This window comes from Glycine soja, chromosome 3, assembly GCF_004193775.1.
Source record: "Glycine soja cultivar W05 chromosome 3, ASM419377v2, whole genome shotgun sequence".
Taxonomy (NCBI): Eukaryota; Viridiplantae; Streptophyta; class Magnoliopsida; order Fabales; family Fabaceae; genus Glycine; species Glycine soja.
The window spans coordinates 44,484,152-44,496,438 of record NC_041004.1 but is presented as its reverse complement, the minus strand read 5'-3'; the positions used below and the strand labels follow the sequence as shown (position 1 = coordinate 44,496,438).

General features: G+C 32.5%; 2 protein-coding genes across 2 annotated transcripts; both read right to left on the bottom strand.

Annotated features, from left to right (window-relative positions):
* Positions 1–3,953: 3,953 nt before the first annotated feature.
* LOC114407471 (protein RADIALIS-like 3) lies at positions 3,954–5,789 on the bottom strand. The gene has a single exon (XM_028370575.1). The coding sequence runs from the start codon at positions 5,559–5,561 to the stop codon at positions 5,199–5,201; it is 363 nt and encodes a 120-aa protein (XP_028226376.1). The 5' UTR covers positions 5,562–5,789; the 3' UTR covers positions 3,954–5,198.
* A 1,224-nt stretch (positions 5,790–7,013) lies between these two features.
* On the bottom strand, positions 7,014–11,128 carry LOC114407470 (peptide chain release factor 1). The gene is made up of 11 exons (XM_028370574.1): positions 10,861–11,128; positions 10,580–10,680; positions 10,025–10,123; positions 9,554–9,737; positions 9,324–9,372; positions 9,157–9,235; positions 8,914–8,988; positions 8,757–8,834; positions 8,401–8,559; positions 7,576–7,671; positions 7,014–7,490 (listed from the first exon to the last, which is right to left on the bottom strand). The coding sequence occupies exons 1-11, from the start codon at positions 10,991–10,993 to the stop codon at positions 7,296–7,298; spliced, it is 1,248 nt and encodes a 415-aa protein (XP_028226375.1). The 5' UTR covers positions 10,994–11,128; the 3' UTR covers positions 7,014–7,295.
* Between the last annotated feature and the right edge of the window lie 1,159 nt (positions 11,129–12,287).

The window sequence follows — 12,287 nt, the reverse complement described above, 5'->3', positions numbered from 1 at the left end:
GCAATTCAAATTGTTGTTGCAAACATACTAGGAGAATCATTTGTCATTTAAATTTAGCCAAAGTCTAGGAGTTTGCTTCCTTATTTTTAGCACTACCAGTCATGTATAAAACCATGTTTCTTCTGTATTTCTTAGTTCAATTCACCATAAAATCACATATTGGGTTCTAGTAGCCTATTTTCCATATTTCAAATATTCATTCATTTGTTTTAAGGTTCGCTGGTAATCTTCTCTCTTTGTCAGTGATTTGGTTCAACTCTTTCTACTAGTGATTTGGATTCCATGGAGGAGAGTGTGCAAATGATTGTCGACTGGTTTGGGCTGCAACAGAGATGATTGTTAGTGGGTTGGGATTTCGATGAGTAAGGTTCACCGGAGTAAAACAACAACGAATGAGGGATTGGAAGGGATAGAAAATAAAATACACAGATAGGTATCAATGAGTTCCAGACACACTCTTCTGTTCACAAATGAGAAATTTTAGAAATTTCATGTTTTTTAAAGCGTGTTTGGACGCAGGAATTTAAAATTCTAAGAATTTCAAATACTTTAATTGAAATTTTTTTATTTTTAAAATTTTATGTTTAGATAAAAAAAATTAAAATTGTAAGGGTGAAAAAAAATAAATGCAAAGAGAAGATAAAATATGATTAATGTGCTTTCAAAGAGAAGAATATTGATGCGGCATGGGAAGTCATAGGGAAACTGAGACATGAAGGGTGTACACCACTATACCTGACCACAACATTTAGTCAATGACGCAAGGTATGATCCAGGCCCTCCGTGCCGACAAACACTTTCACCGTGTGATAGGAAGCGACGGATGCTCCCTGCGGGTGCAGTTCTACGTGTCCCCCTACATCCACATTCGATCGACGCTCCACAAGCTCAGACGGTATTTTTTGAAGAAGAGGATCATGGGCATAAGGGAAGAGTTACGAGTGAACGAGATTTTCGGAACTTTTCAGGTGAAAAAGAGGATGCAGGTTATATATAAAAAATACACAAACTTTTTGAAAGGTTCGAGAATTTTAATTTCTTACATTTTAGAAAAGGAAATTAAAATTCCACGTCTTTCGATGTTTAAAATTTTGTTTTAAAATTTCAAAATTTTAAATTCTTTATATAAAAGACATCTAAACAATAAATTTTAGATTAAACGAAGTGTGAAATTTCAAATTCCCAATTTTAACAAAGATTAAAATTCTAAAGAATTCTTAAATTGTTACTTTAAGTATCCAAACGGAACATTTCGTTGAACAATAATTGAGATACCCTGTATAATTACTTTACCCGCTTGAAACGCCATATCTTCAAAATGCCAAAGAATTTGAAATGCAACCAATTATACTTGTACTGTTCTAAGAAAATACACTTGACAGTTGGGTACTACGGACTATACAATTCTGCATCAGCCACACAGTACATAATAGAACGAACGACCATAACACTAGCCTAAGACAACATAATTCAGAGTTTGGGAACGGGGACAACTGATATTATTATCCATAGAACCTTAAATTTTATGCTTAACTCTGTTCAAATTTCGGTATGCTTCATCTGTTTCAACCTGTTAGAATGTCACCCATTTGTGAGGACTTGAAATATATATTAAGGAAAAAGATATTTGAACACACAAGAGGTGTCTATAGCTTGAGATAGATAGAAAAATAACATACAAATACTAGTTTGATGAGCATACAATGCAAGAAAATTAAAATCAGGAAAATTATTCTTTGTCTTTGAAATATTTCATGTATGAGAATAATGATTTTTAGTCCCTTTATGTTAAAAATTTTGATTTGATCATTTATCTTTTCAATTTGATCCTTCAAAACAATGATCATTTTTAATTTTGGGATACGATTTTAAATCTTTTTTTATTGTTTCATATGTAAAACTTGTCACATTGAATTTATTTACATAAAAACTATAAAACCCAAATTTTTTGGACATGATGCAAACTCTTGTGAAAAATGAGTTTGATTGATGAACAATTAAATAAGAATTTAATATTATTTTTTTTATTGCTCATGGATTCAATTTCAAGGCACTTTCACCATACTTATGCTCCTTTTTTGTTTGTTGGGTTCTAAATTTTACCTCTTAAATCAATCCAAAAACGATTTAAAATTAAAAACATTCATTGTTTTGGAATGACTAAATTAAATCAAATTTAAAAGATAAATGATCAAATTATTTTTTTTTAAAAAAATAAAGGATTAAATTGAATTTAAATGAAAATATAAAGTATTAAAAGTGTTTTTTAAACTAAAAAAAAAATTATAAAGACTAATACTAAAAAAGCAATATATTACGTGAACAAATACAAATTTAAATCTGAATAATTTGTAAATATCTCATTGGTTAGTCCCTTCTCTATGAACTGAAACATGCATGTTGAGGTTCACTGGTTCCACTCCTCACGGCCCGCGAAGGACTCCCTGTTAAGCAATCCTTGAGCACATCAGAATCCTTTTTGGATTGTGTCGAGATGCAAAATTTCAGAAGTTGGAAGGACCCACCATGTGTTTCTCACCTTACTCATGTGAATGTAATCCTCAACACTACATGGGATCTGGCATGATCCTTTGTTGGTTTGCTCGCAATGAGGCAAATAGACCATACTCGCTCCATTTTAGCTTGGCATATATACCAGCTTCTCTTTTTGTATGTATGGTTATATATCACTATCCAAAGTTAATGATATTTTCTATGAATAAGGTAATGATATTGATTATGACCATAACCATGAAAATTGAATTAGGAGTTCTTTTCGTGGGACATGTACATTATTACATGGATAAATAGCAATTACCTGTTCTCTCCTTATATTATCCTGACTAGGAATATTTCTATAGTTGCGGCTCCTTCACGTCACGGGCAATCACACCAAAAACTCGAGCAAGACGGATCATGTTCGGTAGTTTAATTTCTTTGGTGAAATTGCAGTAAAATTTGGATTTTGATGGTGCTAGTTGCACTTCTTCTGAAAGAATAACCGTTGCTTTCAGCGTCACATGATTATTAGATCAATTGTCATTATATTCATTCATCCATTTGACTTTTTGCGCCTCAAATTTTACCTTAACCTGTTTTCCATCACAACCAAATTAGGTTTTCATCTATTTCCATAAACACAAAAGATTTTCATACATATATTTTTAAGAGAAAACAGTATATGTAATGATAATGCCACTGTCACTATCATGTATGATAATCACTTTTATAATAGTTACTTAAAAAAGTTATATCTATTGTGATTTTTGATTAATTAATATTGTAAAAAAAATTACATTGCAATACATATAAAAGTTAAATTATTAGTTTTTTTAATTTGAATTTCAGCGCCTCCTACGAGAAGAAAAGCATAGTGGAAGAGTGGAGACATCTTGTATCTTTCAGTACCACTTGGTGAAAGGTACTAGGACACATACCCAGAAGGTTCTTTTTCACTTAGCAATGGTATTAGTATTAGTGTACTACCAATAATATGAAGTAGTACAGAGGAGCGTTGAACTGAAATTTGTTAGTACATGCTTGTACTACAAACCATTCATTCCTCCTTGTGGTACAATTATTATTATTATATATAGAGAGGGACTGAATGAAACCTATGCTCAAGAGTGATCTGAAAGCCCAGTTTTGAGAGGGTAATATTTGAGAATTGAGGGAACCTTGTTAGAACTTAGAAGGGACATTTTCTGGGCAAAGGTGGTTAATAATGTTGATAAGGATTGAGGTAAGTTAATCCATCCAAAGGGTGAGGGAGTTAACAGGAAGAGACAGGACAAAGGCTGGGAACAGGCAGGGCACGAATGGAGCTATCAACAGAAAATGGTAAAGTGAGAATGAAAGGAGAGAGAGAGAGAGAGATCTGTTGTGGCTACGCTCATGCACTGCCTCTTCCCTGGCTCTGTCTCTTTCCTATTCCAACTCCATTTCCCTCTCTATTTATTTATTTATTTGTTATTTATGGAATGTGCTTCTCTAATCTGTTATCCAAATGTGTTAAAGGGTTCAAATGAACATTTTATCTGCTACGCAATTAGATTTGCTCTAGGTGTTACTGCTCTATTTGACGCAATGTTTTTTTAAATCTTACAACAGCCCTATTAGATTGGCTCTGATTGCTTCAGCTCTGCTTGACCATGCACAATTGTCTCCGCAGTTGTGTCACTATTTTATGTCTGTTTAATTTAAGGTTAATAATTGCTTCTGTCATGTGAAACTCATTCCACAAGCACGATTCTAGTCACAATATAACTTTTATGATGGACAGGATACAGATTTTGCCACACTTCAATATGCGGTTCAGAAGCCTTCTGACAACGGTGTGTGAAGCAAGAATTATCAACCAAGGTTCCTGCAAGCTATGTGACATTTTAGATTCCAATGCACATAAAATTTATGTATATAAAGATGGACACTGAAATCAAATCAGGCATTTCATTTAGTCCTTTGTACTGTATACTAGTAGTATGTTGCTGGCCATCATTTGTTGAAAACTTAAAATGTTAGAAATAGTAAAAGGGTGACAAATTGTAATAATGTATTTATCAAACATTTAATCAGCTCGTTTGAATTCACGATTTGATGTGGTATGAGATGAACTAATTAATTTTTTTTTCTAATTTTGTCTCAATTTAAAGCTGGCCTGGTGACTCCTTCTAACGATTGCCTTATCCTTGTTGTTTGAATTCCTAATCATCACCGAGTGGCCATGTGATTGCAACTTAAAATGGATATGATTCTCTAGCAGAACCTTTGTGCTTTGGCATAATTCAAGCATCAAAAGACAGTAGCTAACAGCAAGGGACTTTAATCAATTGAATCCAACAATGAAATGGAAAAAAAAAAAAAAAGAAAATCACCAAGAATCAACCTGGTTGCCCCATAAAAATAATGAAGAACCAAAACAACAGCTACAAAACGAAACCTGCCCCCACAGTCCACAGAAAGCCCAAGGTGTTGGTGTGAAACTTCTCAACCAAACAGAAAAAAGAACAAGAGAGGGAAAAAAGAGAAGCATATAAATGAATTACCATGAGCCAAGTTGCTCCAATTGAATGACCAAGCTGGAATGAACATAATACAGCAAACAGCTTGATTAACAGAAACATGAGACCAAGCAAGTTCATAATAGATATCTCTTGCTTCCATTCTAAAAATATTATGTTCCACCAAATAAAAGAAAGTTACATGCTTGTATCATTGTCGGACAAGCATATGGAATCTTTACACTCAACAAGGACAAAAGGCACAACTTCTCCAAGTGTATGGTCCAATTTTCCAGATTCTATAACGAGTAAATCCTCCAGAAGGATCACATAATGTTCTTGAACATCTCCAGCACTTTTTTCTCCTCCAACCATGGCTGCAACCACTTCCCATCGTTCAGGGTGTTGCTCATCCACCACTGCCAAAGCTAGCTCAAACAATTTGTTCTCCTCCCAACTCCATCCACTCAAACTCTTAGCAAAATCTTCCATGGATCCCTTCAGGGTACTTTGAGGAAATTGAGGATTTCCTGGTAATTCATTCACATTAGGTGATTTCATGGTATATGTACTCTAGACAAAATCTAACACCCCCTTATGATGTTTATGGAGAGTTAGATGTTTGCAATGTTGTGCCAAATAGTTATCATTCGTGTATTTAAAAGGGCCTTTCTGTACCCAAACAAAAAAGTCTTTGCATTATACAAATATTGTCGATCTACGTTTTCGGCAGATTTATGATGTATACTTGTGATAATGAAAAGTGGATCCTATGGCACCGAAACAGGAAACATATGATAAACAATGGATTAAATAAAGTAACTCGTTATCCATTTCTTGCCCAAGTTGGGATCTCTATTTTTTTATAGGGTCCCAAATCTAGCAATTAATTGTACCAAAATATCTACCCAATCGATGTCATGTGGAGCTAGAGCATGTCATTTTGAAACGTACATGCATTTTATTTTTATATTTTATGGGTGCAACATGGAAGATGAACGGCAGGGAATAATCGCAAGCTATCTATCAATCATTTATTAATTTATTTTTTTCATGCAAATTTCAATAGTCTACCTTGCAAGAAAAGGAATTACGATTGAATAATGCTTTGTCTTTATGAAAGATTCGACGCGATTGGATGCCTCGCCAAATATAATTGGGTCACTTTCAAGTGTTGTTGTGAGTAGAAGGACTGAGATCTGGAAGGCAAAAATTTAGAATCAAATTTGTTGTATTCAATTTTCAATAATAAAGTTATATTGAAGTTTAGTGATTGTAACTATTAGATGAAAAAGCTTAACTAAGAAATATTTAGAAAAAAAAAATTTAACTAAGAAATAACCCTCCAAACATAATTTTACTAGTATTGATATAATCCTTCTAAATAATAAATTTTCTTTTTGATCCTAAAGCTAATTCTACTTTTCTTTTTATTTAATGGTTAAAAGGGATATTTTCTTTTGAATACTATTATTTACAGTGCTGAACCCTACTATAGGTCCTGTGGCCTATTCCATTATTATATTTTTAGAGATATGTGTAAATTTAATCTAACCATTTATTTTAATTTTTTGCTTTTTTTCAGATTTTTTTAGGTTATATATGTGCTCACAGTTTAATTACTTTTTTAGTCATTATAATTTTTAAATTTATCTATTTTAGTCTCTATAATTAATAAATAATTTTTTAGTCCCTAAAATTTATATTTTAATTTCTAACAGATTCCTATAAAGACTAAAAGAAATAAATTTAAAAATTATATAAACTAAATGAGTAATTAAATCTATTATTATCAACATCTTGTAGACTGAAATCCGGAAATGTATTTGAAATTTCCCTATTGCAGTGGTGACAATTAATTAATTCTAATCATAATAAACCAAACCGTTTTAACGTCTTCTATTAGTCCAAATTTTAGCCTTTGAAGTAACTTTTTTAAGGAGGGAAATTGATTTCTCATTTACTGCTGCAGGAAGTTTAACTGTTGAAGTTTGAGTAATGTACGCAGACACATTAATATCAAACCAACGTTATTGATACAATAAGTTAAAGACTTCTTTTATCGATTTATGTGCAAGTAATATCAAGGACAGGCTTTTGCCATAATATTGAAATACAAGTAAACATGCTAATCATAACTTAATCATACACACATCACTCGGTGATATGTTATCTCGACTTCTTCCTCTGCCTTGCACCAGAAGCAAAATATGAAACTTTTAATCTTTTCAGAAGTAAATTACACCAATAAGACATTATTAATAATCAGGAAAAGCTGAATTGAATCCACTGGTTTTACTGAGACGAACTAAAAGTTGCCATTGCATCCATTTCTTCTTGCAATAGAAGAGCATCAATGAAGACATCAAGATTTTCACCTTGCATCACATCATCTACCGAGTGATAAGTGATACCAACTCTATGATCAGTTACACGGCCCTGAGGAAAATTGTATGTTCTGATGCGTTCAGATCTATCCCCACTACCAATCTGTACAGTTTGACAAATACCAAGTCAATGCAGAAAGAAAAAAGGTATGGCAATTCAAAGGAGTTTACTAAGAAATCTCTTCTACCTGCTCTAATCGAAGCTTTGATCGGCTACTCCGAAGTCTGAGCCTTTCCATTTCATATAGTTTTGCACACAGTACCTTGAGAGCTTTGGCCTTGTTCTAAGCAGAAATGAGAAGGCAGAGATAGAATGTAAAAAGAAAAATGTAGAACAGAGGAAATAAAACAGTGAATTTATCGCAGATCATAATCAACCAAGCCTCCCTCATCAAATACCTAAGAGTGGCCCTTACAATAAATATATTAATCACTGAAACAAAAAACGTTTAAAGGAAAGAAACCTAATATGGGGGGGGAAGAACTTTCATAATGATTTCTTCTGCTTCTTCTACAAGTTCACAAATCCACGTACTCAGACAGAAAGTTTTCAGACCAAAATGCGACTCTACCACAGGCATGCTTTTCTAAATGAACACATTAACAACAAACACAAAGCGTACTCCAAATTTAAGCTGCCTGCCTCAACTGAGAAAACAAATGTAGCATGCAATTCAATTAATTGGAAATATGCTGATGGCTTCATCCATCTCAGATGAAAAGCACAACTACGACAAGAAATTACCAAGTTTTTACACACCAAAACATATTGCCTCAAAAATTAATTTCTTAAGTATAGGTAATAAAATTTATTCAGGAACAGTTAAATTACACGTCAATAAGAGGAATTGTAGCACAATTATTAACTTCAGCTCACAGAGAGCATTTTCGAGTTAATTGAATCACTTTATAAATACAAAAAAAAGGAGAGTGTGTACTAAATAAAACAAAAATGCACATTTCCAAAAAAAATATATTAAATGTGAATCATGCCAAAATTTTGGATCACTAACCATATGTTGAGAACGCTCATCTTGTATAGTAATCATAATCCCTGTTGGAATGTGGGTTACTCTAACAGCACTGTTGGTTGTATTTGCATGCTGACCACCTGAACCACCAGATCTATAGGTATCGATTCTTAAGTCTTCATTCTTCAATTGAACATCCACCTGCATATGGGCACATGCATAATATTTATGAGACACCAGCAAGAGAAAAAGTAGGAACACATCTGTCTGTTAGACTTCCTTTATAATTATTTTAGAGTAACCAACAGTTGAACACACTTTTTTATATTCTTAAAAACAACAAGCATTCAAGATTCTGATCACAGGCCATTGATTCATAAGGGGTGATTGCTAATTACCTCATCAGCCTGAGGAAGGATTGCAACAGAAACAGCACTGGTATGAATCCGTCCTGACTTTTCTGTCACAGGAACTCGCTGTTAAAAAAGAATGTTAGTGATTACCAAAAGTAGATTTAGTTGTAGACATATATATCTGAGAGGTGGTGACTAAAACCTGGACCCTATGAATTCCACTCTCAAATTTTAGTTTCCTGAAAACACCGTCTCCTGCAATTGCAGCACTAGCCTCCTGAGAAAGAATAGTCCAAAGTACATCAGTTGCAAGATGAAATTCAATTCTTGCTAACAGAAGGTTCCAATGCATGGTGGACCGCAATCAATATTTCAAAACACTTAAAGTGGTAAAGCACTGAAAATCAGGTCATATTTAGTGCGCATTAATATATGAAATATGTACCTTGTATCCTTTATGATCAGATTGAGCTATATCTACTACTTCAAACTTCCAGCCTTTCTCGAGAGCATACTTCTCATACCTACATCATGTCAGACAAGATCCCTTTTAGAAAACTAACAAGAGTTCCTGACTCTGATCAAATTACAGTGACATAAATGTAACCTTACATTCTAAAGATATCCATTGCAAACAAGGAAGCCTCCTCCCCACCAGTGCCTGGTCAAAAATGGTATAACAAAATGAAAATGGGGATGAAAGAAAAGCGTAGAGACAAAAGCAAGCAGGTATAATAGTAAAGTGATGGACAAGACCTAAGACAATTTAGCAAACATTCATTGAAGCATTTTGTTTGATGAACATTAGTAATAGATATCCATTATCATCAGTAACATTTTACCTGCTCGCACCTCTAAAATGCAATCCCTTTCATCAGCATCATCCTTAGGAAGTAATGACTTCAGCAGCAAATTTTGCAGTTTTCTTTCTTCTTCCACTGCCTGACCCATTTCCTCAGTAGCCATATTAAGCATGTCTTTATCCTCAGAACATTCAGCCATTAGTGACTTCAAGCCATCAATTTCCTGCAGATAGTAAAAAGGTAACATTAGATAATATAATCCCACACCCCCCCCCCCCCAAAAAAAAAAAAAAAAAATACTAACTTATCCTCCCCCTTTTCCTTATTTCTTTAAACCAGAAAAGCATGGTAAATAAAACACTCGAGTAATGCAAATAGATAGATAGTATGCTGCCTAAAGGCTATGTGGTAAAATATTATCACAGAAGGAACAACGAAACAAAAGCCTGTAACACCACTTGCAATTTTAGGAAAGTTGTTTTCTAAGGTAAACTTGCACCAACTCATTACCTTCTGTTTGGCCCTCAATTCCTTAATAAGGTCCACAGAGCCACTTAGCTTCCGCAGCTCCTTGTTAGCTCTTGCATACTCTGATGGTGATGCTTCTGGCTGTCTTCAATCAGCAACAGAAATTAATCATAAGATAATCAACTCAATCACAATTAAATTATAAGATTAAGCTTAGGTTTATTTTGGTCCTATTAAGGCTAATGCATGATTATGATCCCTAAACAAATTTCTGCTCAGATTTAATCCTTTAATTGTTATATAATCAAATCCTTCTAATGGTTTTTCTCTACCTTAAAACCATCAATCAAACCATCAAAAAAATTTCTTCCTCTTCAAAAGACTAGATTGTAGTAAAAAAAATAAAAAATAAAGGAGACTAATTTTAAGAAAAATATTATTGGATGACTACAATTGCAGTTGCACATTAACCATAATATAGGACCAAAATGCAATGAATTCTCAAACAAATAAGAAGTTCCATTAAAACCAATGAACAAAACATTTAAGAGAATGAGAGAGAAATTTTGAAGAAAAAAAAAATAGAAACTACATTACCTGATTTAGAAAATTGTTAAGACAAGAAGTCCTGTACTCAATAGCGGAGAGTCTTTGCTCCATTATGTTTAAGAGCTCCGGAGACAGTTGAGCTGGCACTTCTGTTAACAACAATAGTTACACTACTTAAAGTGGCATTCAGAGCAAAACAACGTCGTATCAAACCAATAATAACGTTTGCGCTGAACAATCCATATTAATCAACGAATATAACGTTGAAATTAAAATAATTAAATGAATGATGAAATATGAATATACAAACAGATTGAACGAAGAATTACCGGCAGAGTAAGAACGGAGGAAGAATGGAGCTCGATGCCGGAAATTCGGGAGTGGGAATTCGAAGTTTGAATTGAATTGATTTCGCAACCGAGAAAGATAACGGCAAATAATAAAGTTACCGTGAAATCTCATCGTTAATGCTTTTTCTATCTGTCTCGCTGAGATGAAGTGAAGAGTTCCGCAGCTCCTCTTCTCTGTTTTGCTTTCACGTTTCAGCAGAGACAGTGAGGTCGTGAAACTGAAAACTGTGGTGATTCGTGATCGTCAGTAGTCGACCCGCTACAAAAGCCCATTGGGCCCAGCTTCCTGCTCTTCCTTCCACCGGGCATGGCCTTTGGGCCCCTTTGAAGGGTTATGCCTTAGTTCTTGTTTACTAATGGATAAAATTGTCTAATTTCATCATTTTATTTCATTCACAATAAAAAAAGACGGGGCAATTATTATTTCATTCATCATATTTTCCTTTTTTTATTCCAGGAGGTATAATTTATCAAAAAATAAAATAAAAAACCAGGAGGTATAAGAGGATTCGAAATTTAAGTAATATTACTATGTAGTAAATATAAATAAAAAGTATAGGAAAGTCTTATTAAGAGTGTACCATTTTTTTAGTAAATTATAATGACTACTCCTATGGTTTATTTGTATTATACTGGGGGCACTTTCCGCTTTTTTTGACCCTACAAAAAATCTCATAAGAAAATGTATTGTATTTTGATTTTAAAAGATTATCATGTATAAAAAATTCTTGTGAATTTTGAAAGACAATATAATGAATTTTGAGATTCTTTTAAAAAAATTATTATTATGATTTTATAGTTTTTATTTTAATGGATTTATAAGATTTGAAATGATATAATAAATTTTTAAATTTTTAAATATTTTAATGTAATTTTTCCTTATAAAAATTATTCATTATTATAATTATAATTAGAGTTTGATTTTAATTTTAAACTATTATATATTGAATCAAACTCAATATGTATTTCTTTTTTAAAATATACTGAATATCAATATTACAGTGATATTTATTATCAATCTTAATTAAAATTATAAACTCAACAGCAACAAAGTTTTACAATTACTTAAAACCAACCTGTTTTATTTGCATTAAAAATTTATTATTTAAAATAAAATATTATAGTTTTTTACACCACTAAAATATATTATTTTTAAATTAAAATTATATTTTCTATATTCGAATTACAATCTTGTATATATTTCAACTCTATTCAAATTAACAAAAATTAGGAAGAAGATTATAGAAAAAAAGAACTAATATTAAATTTAATTTTATTGTACTTGATATTCTAATTTTTATTTATTAGTTGTAAAATTTTTATTTGTTGTTATTAAGAATGATATGTTAGATTTGAGCTTACCTAAGAGTTTCTCCCAGATAATTACTTTCTATTTCAATATTTTA

Coding starts and splice junctions, on each gene's coding strand:
- LOC114407470 (XM_028370574.1), bottom strand. CDS start 10,993: ATGAGATTTCACGGTAACTTTATTATTTGCCGTTATCTTTCTCGGTTG. Junction 10,681..10,860: donor CCTCCGTTCTTACTCTGCCG/GTAATTCTTCGT, acceptor TGTTGTTAACAG/AAGTGCCAGCTCAACTGTCT. Junction 9,373..9,553: donor CATTTTAGAGGTGCGAGCAG/GTAAAATGTTAC, acceptor ATTTTTGACCAG/GCACTGGTGGGGAGGAGGCT.
- LOC114407471 (XM_028370575.1), bottom strand. CDS start 5,561: ATGAAATCACCTAATGTGAATGAATTACCAGGAAATCCTCAATTTCCT.